The sequence below is a fragment of the Podarcis vaucheri genome (assembly GCF_965113315.1).
Source record: "Podarcis vaucheri genome assembly, chromosome: 12".
Taxonomy (NCBI): domain Eukaryota; kingdom Metazoa; phylum Chordata; class Lepidosauria; order Squamata; family Lacertidae; genus Podarcis; species Podarcis vaucheri.
Window position 1 is genome coordinate 21,385,383 of NC_138750.1, and position 23,467 is coordinate 21,408,849.

General features: G+C 42.8%; 2 protein-coding genes across 6 annotated transcripts in view; one reads left to right on the forward strand and one right to left on the reverse strand.

Moving 5' to 3' along the window:
• Positions 1-389, reverse strand: part of CMC1 (C-X9-C motif containing 1) — a 45,568-nt gene extending 45,179 nt beyond the window's left edge. Inside the window, exon 1 of the mRNA XM_082193588.1 lies at positions 163-389. Within this exon, the coding sequence (XP_082049714.1) occupies positions 163-187 (25 nt within the window). The 5' untranslated portion in view covers positions 188-389. The remainder of the gene's footprint in view (positions 1-162) is intronic.
• Positions 390-2,446: 2,057 nt separating this feature from the next.
• Positions 2,447-23,467, forward strand: part of EOMES (eomesodermin) — a 167,210-nt gene continuing 146,189 nt past the window's right edge. For 3 of the 5 annotated variants that reach the window (XM_082193402.1, XM_082193404.1, XM_082193401.1), the window contains exon 1: positions 6,393-7,331. The gene's annotated coding sequence lies outside the window, so the exon portion shown is untranslated. Of the gene's footprint in view, positions 3,190-6,392; positions 7,332-23,467 lie in introns of those variants that run through there. The other 2 variants (XM_082193405.1, XM_082193403.1) reach the window with 1 other exon arrangement.

Sequence of the window (23,467 nt, forward strand, 5' to 3'; positions counted from 1 at the left end):
CGTGAGGGCTGGGAGCCCTTGAGTCGGCGGTAAACCCGTGAACAAGGGTTCACACGTGAACCAAGGAGCAAGTTCACGGGTCTGGACTGGCAGCTCCTCAGCCTAACCCCCTTGCACTCTCAAGAGGGCACGTCAAGAGGAGGGGGTAGCAACCGCCCCTACCTGCTACACCAGGAGCAGACTCCATGTACCAGCTTCCCTGCTTTAGGGGCGGGGAGGGAAGCGCCTCAGTAGCTACAGAAGTCGCGGCGGCTGCAGCAACATGGTCACAGTCCCTCAACCTTGGGTTTGCTTTTTTTTAAGCCACACACTCTCTCGGCGCATGCGCCGGCTGCGGAATTCGAAGCTCCAGCGCGCGACCCGTCGGCCTAACGGCACTACGACGCACGCGTCGGAAAGAGGGAGGGCGAGAGCAGGAAGCGGAAGAGAAGGAGGAGAACGAACGGCGTGGGAGGGCGCCTGCGCGTGGAAGGCTAGCGAAGGAAAAGGCGGGGTTCTACCTATTGGGGCGGGGCGAATGCCGGCTTCTTAATGGGAGGAGCTTCGGAGGATAAAGCGATAGTGACGTCACCGTGACAAGATTCTCGCCTGGAGAGCCCCTTAAAACCAGTTGGGAAGGTGGCTGTTGGGATTGTTCCCTGTGAGGCAAGGAAGGAAAAACAAGCGCCCACACTTTTAATACACACACAAGTCTTTTAATAAATGCATCCATTAATAGAAGGGAGAACAACTAATAATCAAGGAGATAGACCAATGTGAACGTTGAAGCAGGCATTATCAGCAAACCTATCAGCTCAACAATTACTAAATATTGACATGCTTTCATAACGTAACAGTTTTCACAGACCCGAATATAATGTTATAGTTTGGGGGTCAGCCTGGTTGGGTTTTGCTGCTCCTTTAGATTCTTAACAGCAATGTGGTTGTGTTCACAATATCTGAGGATAGCCTCAATTATTTAGGGGGTTATTCAGAAGAACATGCCCCACTCTTGTATTATGACTTCATGTTTTAAGGTGCAGTGCTGTGGCTTTGGCCCCATGAGATTTCTTTTATCCAGCAGTTTTGCTCTCGGATTGGGGTGGGGTAGGGCGGGTTTACCCCTGCATTGTTCACGAAAACTAGTTAGGTCATTGTGACCCCTATGTAAAGAGTCCTTTCATTTTCACTTCTCTATTAAGGTACAGGAGTGAAAGAGTGTTAAGGCTGCAATCCTAAAAATATATGGTAAAAGGCAAAGGACCCCTGGATGGTTATGCTCATTTTGCTTTTCAAGCCGAGGTAGCAGGCGTTTGTCCACAGACAGCTTTCCAGGTTATGTGGCCAGCATGACTAAACCGCTTCTGGTGCATGGAGGATCGTGACAAATGCCAGAGCGCACAGAAATGCCGTTTACCTTCTCACCACGGTGGTACCTATTCATCTACTTGCACTGGTGTGCTTTCAAACTGCTAGGTTGGCAGAAACTGGGACAGAGCAATGGGAACAAACCCTGTCCCAAAGATTCAAACTGCTGGCCTTGCGATTGGCAAGCGGTCCAGGAGGTTTGGACCACAGTGCCACCCGTGTCCCTTAAAAATATATATACAGTACTTAGTAGGGAGCAAACTCTACTGAACAGAAGGTAACTGTGCATAGGATTGCACTGTGTGAATTGTAGTACTGTAGTTTGTTAAATTGTGAAAAGATGGCCGAAGAGAGATCTTTCCCAAATTAGGTCTGCATTGGGCCAGAATGCGTTTCCTATCACATGCACAAAGGTGCACACACACATGTACAAAAAAGAAAGTTTTAGGAGCCACCTGAGATGTCTGAAAAGTGCAGTGCAATGACAAAGAATATATTTTCCATTGCACAAAATGTGGCTGATCATAAATAGCTCCTGCTTGCAGTCATTTCTCTGTTTGTCTACCATTCATATTGTCATTTGATTAGTTAATCATCCATTTTCTAAAGTGTGAATGTGTTTTTACACTTCAAGCAAGACAGTGTTAACTATGAAACTATAGATAGCAATGGAGATTAATTATCTATTTCAGAAGTCTCCACACCTTTTGCTTCTGAGATAAAGGAGAACTTGTAATCTGTTCAAAGGTTCAGTTATCAAAATAATAACAATAATAAAATAAATTCAAACCACTCTGGACAGTTTGTTGAACTGTATTTAAGGGTCGTCGTCCCCAGGCTGATTTTATGAAACACATTCTGTCCTAATGACGTGTGAAGAGACTTTAAATACGCAGCAAAACTGAACTGTTTAATGGCATTAAAAGGCTGAGAGTCTTTGGGGAAGTAATAGCATTTTTCTGATATTTTGATCACCATTTTATCATTATTTTCCCCTCCACTCTTTGCTAGCCCCGCTCACCCATGTGGGCTTATGTGGGGGCAACTGGCTTTGACAGCATGCTCTAAGCAGTGTGGGGAAAACTGGGCCTACTCGCCGTGCAAATCCCCCACAATGCCCCTGTGATGGGCTATGAGGGCTCACCTGTTCCTGTGCTGGCACACCTGGCCCCTTGACTCCTGTCTGCATCAACCAGGCAATAACTCCTGAGAACACCACATGTGGACATTGCCTGGAGACTCCCCCTGTGAGGGAAGAAGTGTTGGACCTTCTCCACTGACTTGCCTGGTGGCTGGGAAGGAACCCAGCTGCAGTGCCTTAGGCTGAAGGGAAGGGAGACAAAGATGGTATATAAAGTGCCCCAAGGAGCTGAAAGAAGCCTAGTGGAGAAAGGATGGGTGCTGCCTAAATAAGGAGTCTCTACAGAGATTTGAGAAAAGCTCTCCTTGTTTCCCTGTGTGTGGTCTTCAGGCTATTTCACAAGTCCCATTGAATGTGGTTAGAGTGGGGTGTCAACAGACTTTGCTGCTCCCCGTGGTTGTCTAGGAGGAGCTGTGGGTTCAATCCTGCCAGGGACATGGATGGAGTCAGAGGATCTCTTTGAGGGAAAGCCTTCCTTGAGGCAGCTCTGGGAGGAACCGGCTGTTCCCGGTGTTTGGGACTTATTCCTGAGGAGCCTGGACTGAGAAAAAGGAGACTCGGATGCTCTGAAGGACTCACAACATTTTGTAGAAGATGTCTGCTAAAGGGACTTGGGGCTGGGAAGAATTTGGGCCAGGGCTGAAAACGGAAAATATAAAGCAACATTTGTGGAAGAAAGCCTAATACGCAGCAGAGCTGAGGTGAGTCTGCGCCTATTGAAATATAGAGCATGCCCTCTTTGATGTGTCCTTTCTATAGGGGCAGTGCTTTTTTTCTAAAAAAAAATTTAAATGTTTAGGGGTACTCATTTTCCTACTCATATTGAAATACAGTAGTACCTTGGATTAAGTACTAAATTCAATTTGGAGGCCCGTTCTTAACCTGAAACTGTTCTTAACCTGAAGCACCACTTTAGCTAATGGGGCCTCCCGCTGCTACCATGCTGCCGGAACACGATTTCTGTTCTCATCCTGAAGCAAAGTTCTTAACCCGAGGTACTATTTCTGGGTTAGCGGAGTCTGTAACCTGAAGCGTATGTAACCTGAAGCGTATGTAACCTGAGGTACCACTGTACTGCCTCTCAATGAGGCCAAACATAGATTCCCAAAATGTATAGGGGTATGCGCACCCCCAGAAAAAAGCACTGCATAGGGGTGTAGCACAGCCCCAGAGAGAACGTGCCAAGGGCCTTGTGGGAGATTAAAATGGTGACTAGACCCAACCAGTTGGTTATTTTTGGAGACATGAGGCAGAAAAATAAGGATGGGGAGGGCTAAAGCAGGCATCAGCAACGGAGAGGGTGCAGTTGCTTAATAATGTGGGACAGGGATGGGGAGCCTGCCTTCAGATGCTGTTAGACCCACAACTCCCAAACAGCCCTGTCAGTGTGCAGGGATTATGTAAGTGCTCCAGCCACAGGTTCCCCATCCCCGGTGCTGGGCTTAAGTTGTTTATGGACACCTGAATGAGTGCCTCTGTTCCCATCGTTCAGTCCAGACACTAAGGTCCAGCTCTGACAGCCTTCTAGCAGTTCCTTCATTGCGAGAAGCAAAGTTTCTTTTCTTTTCTTTTTTAAGTTTTGATACTTATCAAGTTTATACATTTCATTAGTTTTACAATCAATTTAACATTTCAAAGTTTGACTTTCTCCACTTTCTGTGGCTCCTTACATTTATTTTTTAATATCTTCTGCATATCCAAATTCATTTAATTTGCTCATTTAATAATCTACTTTAAATATATACCGTATTTTTCGCTCTATAACACGCACCCAACCATAACACGCACGTAGTTTTTAGAGGAGGAAAATCCATAGGCATGCCACCCGTAGGCATTCCCTCCATAACACGCACAGACATTTCCCCTTACTTTCTATGGTGCAAAAAATACGGTACTTATGAAACTGCAGGTTATTGCAATAATCCTGCCAATGTTTTTATCTGTTTGCAATTTGTCCGTAAATATTTAATAAACAATTTCCATTCTTTTATAAAAAGTTTGTTATCTTGATTTCTTAAGTTTTGCCATTTCTGCATATTCTATAAGTTTTTGTATCCATTCTTCCTTTGCTGGAACTTCTGCTTCTTTATACTTTTGGGCAAGTAGCATTCTTGCTGCTGTAGTAGCATACGTAAATAAATTTCTATACAATTTAGGTAGCTCTGTCCCTATAATTATCAGAAGCAAAGTTTCAAGGAACCAGGCAGAGGGCCTTTTCAGTAGTGGTGCCTGCCCTGTGGAATGCCCTCCCATCAGATAGCAAAAGTTAAACAATTATACAACTTTTCATAGACATCTGAAGGCAGCCCTGTTTCAGGAAGTTTTTAATGTTTGATGTTTTGTTTTGTCGCTTTATAATTTATTGGAAGCTGGTCTGAGGGGCTGGGGTAACCCAGTCAGATGGGTGGGATATAAGATATTGTGGCTGTTGTTATTCAGGTTTAGCAAATGCATCTGTACACATATTATCTGTTTTTAGCATTGTATCATGATAAGTATTTCACGGCAAGGTGGAACCTTTAGTTGAAATTAATTACCAAGAGCCAGGACCAACTTCAATGGTTCAATATGGGACACCATTTACTCAGAATTACAGGATTTACTGATTATGGGCTTCTTCCAGTAGTGGAGCATACACAATAAAAGTGTATTATCAAAACTGGCTGTTCATGCAAATTTTTAAACACATTTGTGGGCAGTAGTTCCTGAGAATCTAACACCCTGTTTGGGATTCTAAGGCTTAGCGGCTGCATCAGCCAGGAAGAAAGTAAATAACTTAATTTGAAAAAAAAGCTGTTCAACTTTGATTTAGGGGGGAAATATCACTTCCATGTCTGCTGAACTTTAATTCTCATACTGTGTTTTCTTTAACAAGAAAATGTAACCCAAGCAATGAGAGTTGTTTTCTTACCGGTATGGTGGCAAGTGTTTGTGAGTTTATAATATGCTCTGAACCAAGGATGGGGAATCTTTGGCTTGTGAGCCACATTTGACTCACCAGCTCCTCCCCTTCTGGTCTGTGAGGCAATTAAAAAAAAATGTTCACATGACATCATATGTGAGATCAGGGTGGGGCAAAAAAGGAATAATCATAACTTAAAGTGAGTTAATGAGCATGCCTTGTTCCAGAAGCACCAAGCTCTATTTGGGCAGTGGTTTCAATGGAAATTGCTTGATTATATTCCTAAGCATGTGAGAAGCAGCCGGCTGTCAGGTGCTTGTGAAGCTGTGTACCAGGGGAATATTTGGTACTCCAGATGTTGTTGAATTACAGCTCCCATCATCCCCAGTAAGCATGGCCAATGACCAGGGATGGTGGGAATTGTAGTTCAGCAACAACTGTTGGGCCAAAGGTTCCCCACACTTGCTCTGGCCAATGGGCTTTGACAGGTGGGTGGGACAAGCCATCTCTCAATCATCTGATGTCATAATAATGTCAGGTGGGCTATTGTGCCAACTTGTCAAAGTTGGCCTATGGAGTGAGAATCTGACCTACTGGTTGCCCACCTTTTTGTAAACTAAAGATTCCAATTACTATCTTCAGTTGTTGCAGTTTCTTGTTTTTAATGGCATACTGCAATAAGAAAACTGAACTTTCAGCATATGGCACCGTGAAGACCATATGCAGCCTGCTGACGCTTAGGAGAACCCTTTAATTTTTGTCAAATTCGTAAGAACCCTTAGTCCATGAGATGTAACTTTGAAAGCTGTTTCACACAACCACCATATTACAACCTTGCTATTTTCACATCATCAGAAAAAAAGAATGTGAGAATCAGGTCTTATCAGGTGATTCCTCTGTCACCCTCAGTGATGGCCTATCTTCCATCATGATTCCCTGAGTCAATAAAACTCTTTCTCCTTAAATTACTGCCCAACCCTGAGTTTCAGACCCCATTATAAAAAAGAGACGTGCAATGAACAATCCTGCTAATCCTGTTTTATTGCAAGGGAAATGCCCCTTCAGGAAACACCTCACATAGTCATTTCATTTCTAAGTATGGTTGATCTCTCTCTGCTGACTCAGATTCACAAAGATGGAAAGTCTTTGGTATTTCATAGTCTGATAGTTGCTTCCACGCATAACAGAAAATACCTAAACAGAAGGTTGATTTTATTAGGATGGCATTGTTGTTGTAGTTGATGGGCCTGGTCTCTCCCAGATTCTTCTTCATCTTCAAACAATAGTTGGTAGTGAGGCTGGTTTAGAAAAAATGTGGTAGGTTACAGGATTCCTTGGCAGTTTGAAGGCCATGTTCGATCTTCTTTAGGCAGGCAGAAGATTGTAATTTCTCTCAGGCTGGTGTCCATACTTTCCCTTTCTCTTTTCTGTTCTTAGCCTTAATAAGCCAGCCATAGAGAAGGGAAAGGATACTTTTTCTAACGAGTCTTGCTGAAGGCAATTCGCCTGGTGTATTTTCTTGGCATGACTTGCCTCAAGGCAGTTTGCACATCTGAGGAAATTATGGAGGGGCGTCGCTCCTTTCTCCTTAGGCGTTCAGCTTCCCCGGACACTTTCCTGTAGATGCCATCTACATAGGAGTGCAACATGCCCCAAGCATCTCTGGTCATTCGGAACTTGTTAGACCGGATCCTCCTTGGCAACTTGGAGGCAGTTCTAATTCTTGGTTTCTGCCTTCTGTATCTTTTCACAGACCTTATAGTTCTCTTTCGGACTGTGTGCCTTCTCCTGGCCTTCCCCCTGTACCGTGGTCGTGGTCGTGGCCGTGGTCTCCTACGCATTAGTCTCCGTGAAGCCATTTTGTTTCATACACCGAGACTGCAAGACTGCTTGTCTGCCTGTCTAACTGCCTGCCTGCAAATGCCTGAACCTTCATTGGAGGTAAACTCTTATATAAGGCTGGATATTCAAATGAGCAGACACTTCTGTGCCCAGTGATTGGCTGACTGGAACAAAGACCGTGTGAACTACCTCATAATACCTGATTGTGACCCATGCTGAAATGAAAGAGATCATGGTTTACTTTGACCAAAGGACTGTGTCTGGGACTTGCCTCATGTTGTTGTATGCTCCAGTTCCCTGATCCATTCTTTGTGATAACAGTAGTATCCCATGACATCAGAGTTAGGCAAAATTCAGTTCTTCAGAAAACCAACATTGAAAAACATTGTCTGAACTAGGTTTCCAATTCCAGTTTGGAGGCAAACTATGGTTTGTAGCAACTTTCCCCAAATGGCTGCTTTCTAGATGGCTTGGACTAAAACTTCTATCAGCCCCAGTTAGCACAACTGGGCTAGCTGGAGCTGATGGGAGTTGTAGTCAAAAACAATCTGGATGGCACTGGGTTAGGGAAGGCTGCTTTATAGCAACTGTGGTTTGCCTAATAGAGATGCCACATCAGACTATAATTTATCAGATACCAGCACAAACTGCAGTTATCACAGATTAAGAAGTAAGGAAGAAAAAGTTAGAACATGGATGAAGGAAGTGAGTTCACAAGCGTAAGATTGCCAAGCTATATTTTATGCTGATCATTATTTTAATAGTAGTCTACCATAGTCTAGACTCTGGAAGGGAAAGTATTGCCTCAGTTGCTAACATCAGTATTACAGCACAGGCTGATTTAAATGATTTGTGGGCCATATTCTTCTTTTGTTTCTTTTTCTGTTGCCATGACATCTTACCTCACAGTGTGGCTCTTGCATCACATTCTTTTCTAGTTACCTAAACACTGTCCTCGCTTAACCTTTTCATAAACCACGATAACAGGCAAAAGGCCATGTTTGTGAATCTTTTCTTTGATCAGGTCATAAACATTTATTTAAAAATAAGATGCCAGAGTGGTTTATAGTGCATTCAAACAATAAAACTGATGGTTGCATTCAGGGTATATGGATACTGAGGTCTATGGATACTTGTGGAAAACATTTTAGCTATTTGGGGGTCTATAACAAAATTAAGAGAGGCCGATAGCTGTCAACCATCCCTTATTTGGCGGGAAACTCCCTTATCCCAGCGCCGTGTCCCTTAAATTTGGTGATGTCCCTTAAATTTCCTGAGTTTCATGCTCGCCTGGCTCGGGAGGGAAGCAGCAGCTCGGGGTCCTCCGCCGCGAGAGAGAACGTGCAACAGAGCTGTCGTATCTCCATCTCTCCCTTTTCCCCCTCAGGGGCGCGTCGTGAGGAGACGGGCGGCAGCGAGCGGGCAGGCAGCCCCTCTCTTGCGAGACTTCCGCCGCGCTGCTGGGGGAAGCCGGAGGCAGCGGCGGCGGCGACTGAGGAGGCGGCCTGAGGGAGGAGGAAGAGGAGGGGATGGGGAGGGACGCAGAAGGTTGGTGCTTCAGCGGCTGCCACAGTGCCGCAACCGCCTCATGCCGGGCTCGCGGGTGGCATGGGCGAGAGTCTCTCTCGGGTGGGGAAGGGCCGATGGAACTCCTCATGCCAGGACGACGGCAGGCCCAGCGTGCTGCTTTGCATACCCCCCAACTAGTGCAGCATCTTAATGTAGTGATTTCCCCCTCTGCATCCCTTTCATAACTCTATTTTTATAAATCATTCGTCCATCCATAGTTCAAATTTCTACTACGAGTTTTCTGTCAATCCTACCAATGTATGTAACTCTTTACAATAGCTTTTCAACTAAATTATAAACTTTCCCCATTCTTTATTAAAGAGGTCCTCTTCCTGGTTTCTAATTCTGCCTGTAAACTTTGCCATCTCCACGTTGTTCATCAGTTTTGTCTGCCACTCTTCTTTGGTTGGAGTTGTAGACCCTTAGGATCATCTAGTCCAACCCCCTGCAAAACACAGTCAGTGGCAGCAAAAGCAGCATGGTTCTATCAGTAGCGGATTTCTGTATAAACTAAGCCAAAATCCCTTACTTTGGCTCCTGATCCCTTATTTTCGAGGCTGCTGGTCCCTTATTTTCAAATCTGTAAGTTGACAGCTATGGAGAGGCCATAACTTGACATTGCTATTGTAAATAATGGGAAGGGAAAGGAAAGGTTTGCACTATTTCTAGTCTTCTTTTCCGTTATTAAAAAAGAAAGGGAAATGGCATCAATCCAGTTTAGAAATAATCTTTTACAGGTCACCTTTCTGAGTAATTGGTACTGAGGCTAAACCCTATCACTAGTCAAATCTATTTTTCTTGTGCATTCCGTCTACAGCACAAAGATGTAAATCTTTTCCAGCATCTTAATCTGTATTCAGATAAGAACCAAAAGACTGATTACAGTGTGATGAATCAATTCCCATGATGAGGCATAAGCTTGTGGATGCCTGAGTTTCATCATTGTCTGAAATGTAACATCAGATTATGGAGCAACGTCTAGATTTTAACCCATACATTTTAAAGTCAAGTAATTCCAATCCACTATAATAAAATTCACAAAGATCATCACTGCCACAAAACTTTTATTGTAAAAAAATAAGAAAAAAAAGCCCTTTAAAAACTGTTGCCGTAGAACAGCATATTTCATAGCACTTAATTCTGGGTAAAACAGGTGTGCTCATAGAAACATTTGTTGTTTAGTCGTTTAGTCGTGTCCGACTCTTCGTGACCCCATGGACCAGAGCACGCCAGGCACTTCTGTCCTCCACTGCCTCCCGCAGTTTGATCAAACTCATGCTAGTAGCTTCAAGAACACCATCCAACCATCTCATTCTCTGTCGTCCCCTTCTCCTTGTGCCCTCCATCTTTCCCAACATCAGGGTCTTTTCCAGGGAGTCCTCTCTTCTCATGAGGTGGCCAAAGTATTGGAGCCTCAGCTTCACGATCTGTCCTTCCAGTGAGCACTCAGGGCTGATTTCCTTCAGAATGGAGAGGTTTGATCTTCTTGCAGTCCATGGGACTCTCAAGAGTCTCCTCCAGCACCATAATTCAAAAGCATCAATTCTTCGGCGATCAGCCTTCTTTATGGTCCAGCTCTCACTTCCATACATCACTACTGGGAAAACCATGGCTTTTACTATACGGACCTTTGTTGGCAAGGTGATGTCTCTGCTTTTTAAGATGTTGTCTAGGTTTGCCATCGCCTTTCTCCCAAGGAGCAGGCGTCTTTTAATTTCGTAACTGCTGTCACCATCTGCAGTGATCATGGAGCCCAAGAAAGTAAAATCTCTCACTGCCTCCATTTCTTCCCCATCTATTTGCCAGGAGGTGATGGGCCCAGTGGCCATGATCTTCGTTTTTTTGATGTTGAGCTTCAGACCATATTTTGCGCTCTCCTCTTTCACCCTCATTAAAAGGTTCTTTAATTCCTCTTCACTTTCTGCCATCAAGGTTGTGTCATCTGCATATCTGAGGTTGTTGATATTTCTTCCGGCAATCTTAATTCCGGCTTGGGATTCATCCAGCCCAGCCTTTCGCATGATGAATTCTGCATATAAGTTAAATAAGCAGGGAGACAATATACAGCCTTGCCGTACTCCTTTCCCAATTTGGAACCAATCAGTTGTTCCATATCCAGTTCTAACTGTAGCTTCTTGTCCCACATAGAGATTTCGCAGGAGACAGATGAGGTGATCAGGCACTCCCATTTCTTTAAGAACTTGCCATAGTTTGCTGTGGTCAACACAGTCAAAGGCTTTTGCATAGTCAATGAAGCAGAAGTAGATGTCTTTCTGGAACTCTCTGGCTTTCTCCATAATCCAGCGCATGTTTGCAATTTGGTCTCTGGTTCCTCTGCCTCTTCTAAATCCAGCTTGCACTTCTGGGAGTTCTCGGTCCACATACTGCTTGAGCCTTCCTTGTAGAATTTTAAGCATAACCTTGCTAGCATGTGAAATGAGTGAAATTGTGCGGTAGTTGGAGCATTCTTTGGCACTGCCTTTCTTTGGGATTGGGATGTAGACTGATCTTCTCCAATCCTCTGGCCACTGCTGAGTTTTCCAAACTTGCTGGCATATTGAGTGTAGCACCTTAACAGCATCATCTTTTAAAATTTTAAACAGTTCAGCTGGAATACCATCACTTCCACTGGCCTTGTTATTTGCAGTGCTTTCTAAGGCCCATTTGACTTCACTCTCCAGGATGTCTGGCTCAAGGTCAGCAACCACACTACCTGGGGTGTACGAGACATCCATATCTTTCTGGTATAATTCCTCTGTGTATTCTTGCCACCTCTTCTTGATGTCTTCTGCTTCAGTTAGATCTTTACCACTTTTGTCCTTTATTATGGTAATCTTTGTACGAAATGTTCCTTTCATATTTCCGATTTTCTTGAACAGATCTCTGGTTCTTCCCATTCTGTTGCTTTCCTCTATTTCTTTGCATTGCTCGTTTAAGAAGGCCTTCTTGTCTCTCCTTGCTGTTCTTTGGAAATCTGCATTCAATTTCCTGTATCTTTCACTATCTCCCTCGCATTTTGCTTGCCTTCTCTCCTCCGCTATTTGTAAGGCCTCGTTGGACAGCCACTTTGCTTTCTTGCATTTCTTTTTCATTGGGATGGTTTTAGTTGCTGCCTCCTGTATAATGTTGCGAGCCTCCATCCATAGTTCTTCAGGCACTCTGTCCAGCAAATCTAAATCCTTAAACCTGTTCCTCACTTCCACTGTGTATTCATAAGGGATTTGGTTTAGATTGTATCTTACCTGTCCAGTGGTTTTTCCTACTTTCTTCAGTTTAAGCTTGAATTTTGCTATAAGGAGCTGATGATCTGAGCCACAGTCAGCTCCAGGTCTTGTTTTTGCTGACTGTATAGAGCTTCTCCATCTTTGGCTGCAGAGAATATAATCAATCTGATTTCGATGTTGCCCATCTGGGGATGTCCATGTGTAGAGTCGTCTCTTGTGTTGTTGAAAAAGCGTGTTTGTGATGACCAGCTTGTTCTCTTGACAGAACTCTATTAGCCTTTGCCCTGCTTCGTTTTGATCTCCAAGGCCAAACTTGCCAGTTGTTCCTTTTATCTCTTGATTCCCTACTTTAGCATTCCAATCCCCTATAATGAGCAGAACATCCTTCTTTGGTGTCACTTCGATAAGGTTTTGTAAGTCTTCATAGAACTGGTCAATTTCAGTTTCTTCAGCACCAGTAGTTGGTGCATAAACTTGGATTACTGTGATGTTAAAAGGTCTGCCTTGGATTCGTATCGAGATCATTCTATCATTTTTGAGACTGCATCCCAGTACAGCTTTCGCCACTCTTTTGTTGACTATGAGGGCCACTCCATTTCTCTTACGGGTTTCTTGCCCACAGTAGTAGATATGGTAGTCATCCGAACTGAATTCGCCCATTCCCGTCCATTTTAGCTCACTGATGCCCAGGATGTCAATATTTATTCTTGCCATCTCATTTTTGACCACATCCAACTTACCCAGGTTCATGGTTCTTACATTCCAGGTTCCTATGCAATATTTTTCTTTACAGCATTGGACTTTCCTTTCGCTTCCATGCATATCCACAACTGAGCGTCCTTTCGGCTTTGGCCCAGCCGCTTCATCAGCTCTGGATCTACTTGTACTTGTCCTCCGCTCTTCCCCAGTAGCATGTTGGACACCTTCCGACCTGAGGGGCTCATCTTCCAGTGTCATAACTTTTATATGCCTGTTGTCTTTGTCCATGGAGTTTTCTTGGCAGGGATACTGGAGTGGCTTGCCGATTCCTACTCCAGGTGGATCACGTTTGGTCAAAACTCTCCACTATGACCTGTTCATCTTGTGTGCCCTGCTCGGCGTAGTTCATAGCTTCTCTGAGTTCTTCAAGCCCCTTCGCCACGGCAAGGCAGTGATCCATGAAGGGGCAGTGATCCATGAAGGGGCATAGAAACATACATCTGCTTTGAAGCCAAGAAATGCACAAATTGATAATAATGAAACCAAATAATGAAAATAATTATTTGAAACATTTAAAACAGATAAGGAAAAGGGATTTGCACCAGAAATATCTAGATTAGAAATGGATTTGGTCAACTCAAAAACGAAAACTTTTTCAAAGGTGTACTGACTCCTCCTTGATTGGGAAGTCAGGGAGGAAGAGATGAAAACCGCCATGATCAAATGGGCCCAGGATTTCAGGTATAATATAGAAATGAAAAGTGGGGAAAATTATGGAAAGTAAATTGGAAATTTACTGCATGTTATACTTTGAGGGAAAACCTTCAAAAAATGCAATACCGTTGGTATTTGATGCCATGCAAGCTTTCAAAAATGTACAAAAATGTATCTAGTACTTGCTGGAGTTGAGTAGAAACTGGTACTATGTTGCACATGTGGTGGCTATGTAAAAAAATTAAGATCTTCTGGGATGACATCTATATAGAACTTTAAAAAATGTTTAGAGTTTCATTTAAAAAAAGACCAGAAGCATTTCTACTTGGAATTACAGGATCAGACATTCCTAAGAATGTAAAAGAAGGTTTTTTTTTATACACCACAATCGCAGCGAGAATCTTAATAGTGACTAAATGGAGAAGTGATAAAATCCCTTCCAGGTCAGAATGGTTACAAAAACTAGCCGAATATGCAGAGCTAGCCCAAGTAGCTGAAAAAAATGAAAGATAAGTGAAAACAAGTATTGCAAAATGGGAGGTTTTCAAATCCTATCTTAAGATCAATTGTGGTAGTATGAACTTGGTTGCAGCCTTTGAATAACTTCTGTAGTTGTACTAAGTAAGAAACAAGGATATAAGAGAATAATACTTTAATATAAAATGAACAGATAGATTTATGCAATAAGTTTGTAAATATTAAAAGAAGCATGGAGAAGACAGGAAGTTAGATGTACCTTAAGAATATTTACTGTCAAAACAGATGATTTTATTCTTTTGTTTATTTTGTATTTGGTGTAACAAGTGTCATAGATGTATGTTTTTCCCCGATTTTTGTTGGTGTTTACAACAAAGCATAAACAAAACAAAACAAAAACAAAAAAATGCACAAATTGAAGCTAAGGCACTCTGCACATCCTCTGAGAATCCCTCCTCTTCAGCCAGTCTTCTCTGTTTCATCCAAATTTGTGGCTTCTGTCACTTCATTTTGCTATATTAATTCTCCATCTGCCAAACACTTCAGCATGTACTTGAATCCTGCTGCATTATTGCTAGTTGATATGGCTTTGATTTATCCACAGAACAGTGGCGTAGCGTGGGTTGTCAGCACCCGGGGCAAGGCAAGTAATTTGCGCCCCCTAACCCGTGGATTTGCGCCCCCTAACCCTAACCCCCAGATGTTGCGCCCGGTGCGGCCAGCCCCCCCCCCTGCACCCCCCACGCTACGCCACTGCCACAGAAACTCAGCAAGGTCAGGAACTTTTTATGCATTTCAGTGCCTGGGGTGAACAGTGGGTAGGTTTTGAATTTTGAAGCTATTGAATGGGAATATTTTTCTTGCATAGCATTTTCCCTTTAACAATTGTAGGGATTAAGTATCCTTAGAATAATTCTTCTGCTTTAGGACACAATCCAGAATTGTGGTCTGGCTTCAGGTCATACTCTTCACCTGTAATCTGGATAGTCAGCTGAATTAATACCTATCCCTCTCTGGCCCTGTTCTGTTCTCTTAATGATGAAAACATTGTGAGTCACTGGCAGATAGAGGCTGGTTCAAAGGGCACTTTGCAAAATCACAGAGGAGATTTTGACAGGTGGGTGGCCTGCCCACCTGTCAGTCATGTGGTATCACAATGACATCATGTGATTGACAAGCAGATGGCCCCACTCGCTTTCCCGATTTGAAGCTGAAATTTTCTCCACCCTGACTCAAATGATAATGTTACCTTGGAATCTAAAGTAATGCCAATCAAAGTTAAATACTATTTGACCAGCATACTGCATGTGATCTTTCTAGATGAGTTATTTTAACATCCCTTCTCTAATCTAAAGCTCTACAGTAGTCCCATTCTTTAAATCCATTGTATTTAGGTTTTCCTAATATATGAGTGATTCCTGTAAGAGCAACAATAAATTAGTTTGCCAGCCTCATATATGAAGATGTACCCCTTTTTCAAGGTCACCCAAAGAGAAATTGAAATGTTCTTCGTTTGCAAAACATACTATAGGGCGTACAACTGCAATCCTTTGCACAGCTTCAGCCTTGAAAGTTCTACTGAAAGCAACAGCACTTACATGTCAACTCCTCGGTGTGTGATGTTGTGTTGTCTAAACTTAGGTTCTATGTGATCAGCTTTCTCTACCCATTGTAGTGGGAAGTGCTCTGTCCTTTGAGACGTTTCCATGAGAGTCTGAATTAGTAGAACTGAGAGTAAAATTCACCCCACGGGTTACTTCTTTACTGGCAGGATTTCATATTTGAGTCTTATTTACAAACAGAATAGAGAGTGCTTTTATGACGCTTATGTAATCGGAATATGTTTTATTTGAGTTGAGAACGGTTCTACCAGTAGCATAACAAATCTGGCTACTCTGTTCTGTTCTGGTGCAGTGTGGAATATGAGGTTGCTGAAATCTTCTGTCTTAGAGAATTCAAAAATCAAAAAAGAGGGGAGGGGAATCAAAATAACTAAGGCTCAAAACAGACTGGCAGGCGAGCCGGTGTAAAGAAAGTGGCTGGCTAATTGTATTCCCTCATGATCCCAGTCCAAATGGACCAGACGACTTGAGTGCATAAAAGAGCACATGTGCCACGAGTTTGAAAATCTCTGGGAATACTAAGGGGCCTTGTGCCACCCCTGATGGAGCTGAAATTGTAGTGAACAGAATGCTGGAACCATGTTGTATTATCAAAGGACATGGAACCACTTATTCCAACTAAACACTTAGTGCTGTCATGCTGGCGTGACAGAAAATGGCACTAAAGCACAGACGAGTGGCTATTTTAGTTTGGATAAATACACTAGATTGTCAAGCCCTGTTCTTATATCAGCAAAAAGTGTTGGGGACATTTGTAGATATGTCTAAAATGAGATTGCCGTATTTTGCTTAAGTAATTTGCCTTCCCAAAAAATGTGTGTGTGCGTGCATGCTTCCCCCCACACTGTCTGAAGCTGTTTTGCTAGATATACTCTCAGATAGATATACTATCTATATCTATCCATCTGATAGGTGATCCATCTGATGCCTATGTAAGTAAGTAATTTTGTAATGCAAACTAAAAAAAAGAGTGACCCATGCTTTTATGTGAGCTGTTGGGTTGGTTAGTAAGAACATGTCTTCAGAATGTCCAGTGCTTTAATCCCTGACACGTGTCTGTTCACAGAGAAATTTGAGAAACAGGATTTCTAGTCTTCTGTATGTTACTTTTTAATCCCATGAACAAGGAAATTCTGTGGAATAGCACCACATTTGGCTGGTTTGCATATCAGATTTACATGCTCTCCCGTTCTCTGACATGGCTGTGAGTTATTAGAAAGCTTTTTCTTCCATTTTAGAATAAACACACTTCGCCATGTAGTCTGAGCTTGAAGAAACTGTGGTTTATCATAACTATGGTTAGTGGAAACAAGCCAACTTCAAATCATAGAAGAAGTTGACTTCTTTCAACTAGCCATAATTCAGTTTAACCACGCTTTAGGGTGTATGAACAGTATTTAACTATAGTTGATCTAAAACTGAAGTTGAAGCTTTAAATCTCTGCCTCATGACTGTGTCAGAAGAGAAGGAGAGGGAGAGCATGAGAGCTTCAGGTTGTGTAAAGCTAAACCGTGGTTTAGCATAGGATTTTGTTATACCCCATCCCAGTCTCCACAGCAGTGTGAGATTCCTGGGGTCATGCGCTTTACCCAGGGTCTTTATGATATAAGATTTATTTACACATACGGTAGGTATACTGTATACAACCTGGGCCTACTATGGAGGAGTTTAAAGCATTACTGTCCTTTTGAATCGTACTGTTGCTTGAGATAAAATATACATCAAGAGACACATACATTTTGCTATGCCCTTCTCTCAGTATCCATGCTGAGAGGCGCTCTTTGAGAGCGTATCTTTCCCAGAACAAACCCAAAGCAAGTGTAATCTTAATTTATATGCTGTGCCTTGTATGCACAAACAGCTTTTCCACAGGCTATGCAGACATTTCACAATGAATCCATGCTGATGGAGCACTGGAGAATAACATGATGCCAACCCAGAGAATTGACAGTGGGGCATATATTCAGATTCCTTTAAATTTTTAATTTTTTAAGAACATTGTTATGTATTTCTCTACTAGGGTAGGAGGAAATATCTTGCCAGCAGTGCTGGAATGCCCTTAGGATCCCCGGCAGCATTTTAAATTATATTTTATGCACTGCGAGAAAGGCTGGAGGTAAACCTTTTAGGTGTCTGCACTGTGTATAAAGTGAGAGTGAATAGTGGCTGTGATTTTATCCAAAACTTTTCAGTCTTTTCCTTCCTTCCTTCCTTCCTTCCTTCCTCTTTCTTTCTTTCTGATTTTATAATCACCCACCATAAGCTGAAGCTATGTATTTTGTGTGCGATTATGTGCACTAAGCCATTTTAATTCCATTCATCTCCAAGATACTTTACCCAAATGCAATTTATATACAGGGTGAGTCCTTTAAAAGAGGCCCCGTGGATACAGAGTACACACATTCCACCGGGCCTCTTTTAAAAGACTTACCCTGTATCTATATTTGTGATGCTCCTGCAAGACCCAAGCTGGGAACAAAAACACTGTCGCTGAGGGGTGGACAACAGCACTGCTATAAAAGCCTGGCTCCATCGTAAGTAAAAGTTAAAGAAAGCTAAGGTCATAAAATGGCAAGGGAATGTTGTGGGTATTTTTTTATTTTTCTTGATATTTATTTTATAAAGCATAGTGCCTTCTCAGACATGGCAGAGCTCTCGATGACTTCTAGTGGATGGCATATAGGCAGTAGCTCCTATTAAGGATCACATTGGCAGTAAAGAGCAGCAGCACCAACCCAGATAGCACTCTTAGAGCAGCCAGGATCAACACCTCCAGCACTTCCAGTATTTCCCCCCTAGTCATGGTGGCTGCAATAGGGGTGCCCCTGCCACCCTCCCCTCTGGCATCACCCAACATATTATTCCCTCCACATTGTCCCCACTAAACATTCAAATAAAAATGAGTGCTGAGGTAAAGTTCGCAAACCGGGACACTACTTCTGGTTTTGCAGAGTTCGTAAACCGAATGGCTCATAAACAGGGCTGTTCTTAAACTGAGTGTATCTAGCTTTTAATAACATGTTTTTTTCTACTCAGGATTGTTGTATTTGTTACTTTAATTTATTGCTGTTTTAAGATATGTAAACCATTCTGAAATTTGATGATGAAGAGCAGTATATATTTAATTAGTTCAGGTGCTATGATACAGCAGCCAAATAATGCACCAGTGCTATGATGAAGTACTGACCTCAACAAAAGGCACTATAAAATGCTGCTTTAAAGTGCCAGGTAGCTGTTTAGCTGGGCCCTCCACACAGGACAGTAAACTCCCCACTTTAATATTTCCAGCCCGCCTAGCCTCTAACTCAAGGAGTTCTCCACCCCTGGTTCCTGTCTCACTCAGGAACCTTGCGATCAACTTCCAAAATAATCCAGAGGATTGTGCCTCTGTCCCCTCGTGGCTTCCCAAAGGGGTGATCTCCTTTGGTTGTGTCCCTTCAGAGTTAGCCTTCATTGGCCCTGCCTTGAAAAGCCTTATCAGCAAGGAAGCTTCAGTGCTGAAAGACATCTACCACAGGCATGACTCTCTAGCCAGCTTTGCGTAGCTGCTCTTTGTTGATGTCCTTGGCAATTGCACAGTCCAAACTGAAGTGGTGAAGGTCAGTCACATGTTCCAAATTTGCTGCCCTTCCTTTCCATTGACTTCTCTTCTTCTCCAGCCGTGATTCTCATATTTCCTCGCATAATAATAATAATAATAATAATAATAATAATATTAATAATGGAATCATAGAGTTGGAAGGGACCCCAAGGGTCATCTAGTCCAACCCCCCCATGCAAGAATCTCAGCTAAAGCATCCATAACAGATGGCCATCCAGCCTCTGCTTAAAAACCTTCAAGGAACGAGAGTCCACCACCTTCTGAGGCAGTATGTTACGCTGTCCAACAGCTCTTGCCATCATAAAGCTTTTCCTGATGTTTAGTTGGAATCTCCTTTCTTATAACTTGAAGCCATGGGTTCTAGTCCTAGCCTCTGGAGCAGGAGAAAACAAATTTGCTCCATGTGACAGCCCTTTAGATATTTGAAGATGGCTATTGTATTTCCACTCGGTCTCCTCTTTCCCAAGCTAAACACACCCAGTTTCCTCAACCATTCTTCAAGGGGCTTGCTTTCAAGACTCTTTATCATCTTGTCCACCCTCCACTGCACATTGTAATCCAGGTGTGATCTGACCAAGGCAGAATAGAGCAGTACAACTCCTCTTGATCTAGACACTATTTCTGTTGATGCAGCTTGGAATAGCATTAGCTTTTTCCCCCTGCTGCATCACCCTGTTAACTCATGTTGAGCTTGTGGTTTGCTAAGACCCTAGATCAGGGGTGTCAAACTCAAATTCATCGGGGGCCGAATCAGCAGTTTGGTCACCCTCAAAGGACCGGTTGTAACAAGTGGAGGTTTCCTGAATGCATGTAAAGTGGAGGTTTCCTGTGTAGAACGGCCGGCGCTGCTAGAGGGCAGACGTGAAGGCTGGCGGCCAGCGGCGGCTACACGGGCCACATGACGAGGTCTGGCGGGCCGAATTCGGCCCGCGGCCTTGTGTTTGACACCCGTGCCCTAGATTATTTTCACATGTAAGCCAGGTGTACCCCATCTTATATTTGTGCAGATATTCTTGCCTAAGCGAAGAACCTAACATTTGTCCCTCTTGAAATCCATTTTGTTAGTTTTGGGCCACTTCTCCAATTTGTGAAGGTCATATTGAATACTGATTCTGTCTTCTGTGGCATTAGCTACCCCTCCCAAATTCGATGAGCATTCCTTCAATACCTTCATACAAGCCATTTATAAAGACACTGAAAAACAACAAGCCCTGGACAGAACCCTGCAGCACCCCACTTGTCATGTTTTTTCCAGGATAACAAGGAAACATTAGTGAGCACTCTTTGGCTTCAGCCAGTCAACCAACTACAAATCCACCTAACAGTTACCTTGTCCAGCCCACATTTTACCAAGATATTATCTGCAAGAATATCATGGGGACTTTTTCAAAAGATCAAGATACACTATGTCCACAGCATTAACTTGATCCACCAGGCTTATAACTCTACTAAGCAAAGAAATGAGATAATGTTCTACAAGAAATTAGAAGTATTCTATAAGGTGTAGACAGCAGTCACAAAATTAAAAGACGTCTGCTTCTTGGGAGAAAAGCAATAACAAACCTAGACAGCATCTTAAAAAGCAGAGACATCACCTTGCCAACAAAGGTCCGTATAGTAAAAGCTATGGTTTTACTAGTAGTGATGTATGGAAATGAGAGCTGTACCATCAAGAAGGCTGATTGCCGAAGAATTATGATTTTGAATTATGGTGCTGGAGGAGACTCTTGAGAGTCCCATGGACTGCAAGAAGATCAAACGTATCCATTCTTAAGGAAATCAGCCTTGAATGCTCACTGGAAGGACAGACCGTGAAGCTGAGGCTCCAATACTTTGGTCACCTCATGAGAAGAGAAGACTCCCTGGAAAAGACCCTGATGTTGGGAAAGATGGAGGGCACAAGGAGAAGGGGACGACAGAGGACGAGATGGTTGGACGGTGTTCTCAAAGCTACCAACATGAGTTTGACCAAACTGCGGGAGGCAGTGGAAGACAGGAGTGCCTGGCGTTCTCTAATCCATGGGGTCACGAACAGTCAGACACGGCTAAACGACTAAACAACAACAACAAAATAAGGTGTAGAATATTATGCCCACCTGAAGAAAAGTCTTGTAGATTGTGTACAACAAATATGTTTACATATTATGAGGACAAAGATTGTACATGAAGACACTTTATTAGGAGGAGTTACACAAATGTTATCAGGGAGAGGGGAATTAAGCTAGCATACCCACAAGTGATAGCAAAGAACATGTCATGGGTAAGTAAATGGACATCCATTCCAAAGGAGCTTAATTTCATAAGGGCCCTCAATTCCTCTATTTATTTTCCATTATGTGTATTCCATGGCCATAGGGACCTGTGGCCCTCCAGATCTTGTTGGATTGCAAATCCCATCAGCCATAGTCAGCACTGCCACTCCTGATATAGACCCTCTATGAAACCGATTCCCACTTGTGGCTTGCTCCCACCCACCACATTCATAAGGCACTATTGCTTAGAAAAGTGCTTAGGAAGCACGTCCCTGTGACTTGTCCCCCTTTTGTCAGTTCAGGCACTGCTTTTCTCCATCTCCAAGAAAGGGAGGATAAACAAGCACAGCATTTAATGATTTAATGAAGATAGTTTATAAGATACTGGTAATCTATTCCTATATTTTGCTCTTTTTTGAGGCATATCCTTCTCTTCAAATTCATTAACTGAGGTAGCTTTCCATAGATGGTGGCGAGGATGATGACTTATAGTGGTTCAAATTCTCATTTCTGATCCAAGGGAAGTTTCTCACATTGCCATTTACATCTTATGCAGACTTTATTAGGACCAGACTTTTTAAAAACTAATTTTCAAAACGGAGACACGCTGACCCACTCTGCACATGCTTCATACATCATATGGCTGAAGTAAAGAACATCATCTCTTTTGTTCAACGCTGAGGGTTTTAGAAAAGAGAGAAAAAATCCTTCTGGTCCTTTTACTTTCCTGGCCTTCAAATAAAGCTAATTACAAAGGGGGGAAAAGTTGGAACTGGTGGAGAGTGATCATTTAAAGCCATTTCTTTTGCAGAATGGAACAAAAAGAAGTACCGAGGGCATGGATAGGCCCTGGAAAAAAAGAAAAGAGAAAAACCATCTAATGAGGATGTTGAGATAAGTGCTTGTGAAGAAAACTGGCAAAAAAAGAGCTTTTAGTCTAAAATCCATAAATAAGTGGGCATCAGATGGGTACTAGAACATTTATAATAAGAGAGGCCACCAAGCTGTATCCCTCAATGCAAGAGCTGCAACCTTAGAAATCTTATTTCTTAACAAGCTACTTTCTCCCCTTTTCAAATATTAATTTAAAAAAAAAGAAATACTTGAAAATTAAGGAGTTTTATTCATGTCTTTGAATCCATTATAGAGGCAGGTACCATCAGTAGGTCTGCTTAAATTTATAATTATGACAGCTGGCCGGCTCCTATCACTCTATGCATGGAGAAGTTCTAAGTGGTTTGGACCTCTGATCTCTTTGGCGACCTTGAAACATGGATGAAATATGCACTAGAGATGTACAGTTTTAGCAAGAAGAGTCACACGCAGTCTCCTCTTACAGGCTGCTGCTCCGACCCTTGGCCCTGAATCACTGGGGGCTCGGATCCACTTGGTATACAAAGATGTGTACAGGCCAGATATTTGAGGCTCAGTCTAATTATCCGAGAAGGACTTTGTCCTCACGCATTGTCTGATTCAGCATTTAATGCTGCTCTTGTAGGGCATGAAAGAAAAGGGGAAAAACAAATCTGAAAGGGAAACGAGATAAAAGGAGGAAGAAGGGGGGGGGAAATCTTTTATAGCCCTGTGCTATTTTGATGTCTGCCATCCATTGTGAGCTCTGCTGCTATTGAGCAGGAAGGATGCTTGGTTGAAGGATGGGTAGAATTAGTTGTAGTGACCTACCTGCATGCTAAACACCCAGCTGCCCTGACCATGTCCCCCCCCCCTTGTATGTGAAACCACATGTACCTTGCAAACTATTTGACTGGCTTGGGCAGGCTAGATACTATAATCTACTTGGTCAACAACTAACAACCAAACTAGACATTATGTTAATTGTGTGAATGCAATCAATATTCATTTTTCCCTGTATGCATCTTTATAGCTCTGTTTGGTGGGACATAGATGAGGGAGATCTTGAGCAGCCTTGGGGATGGGAAGGGGAAGGATAAAGTTTAATTATTTCCTTTTTACCCATAGTCCTGATAAAATTATCCCCCCCCCACCCAAAGCTGCTGGCTGCATTTCAAAGGAAACCTCCATTGGTACTACTGGAGACTTTTTTAAAATAAAAAAC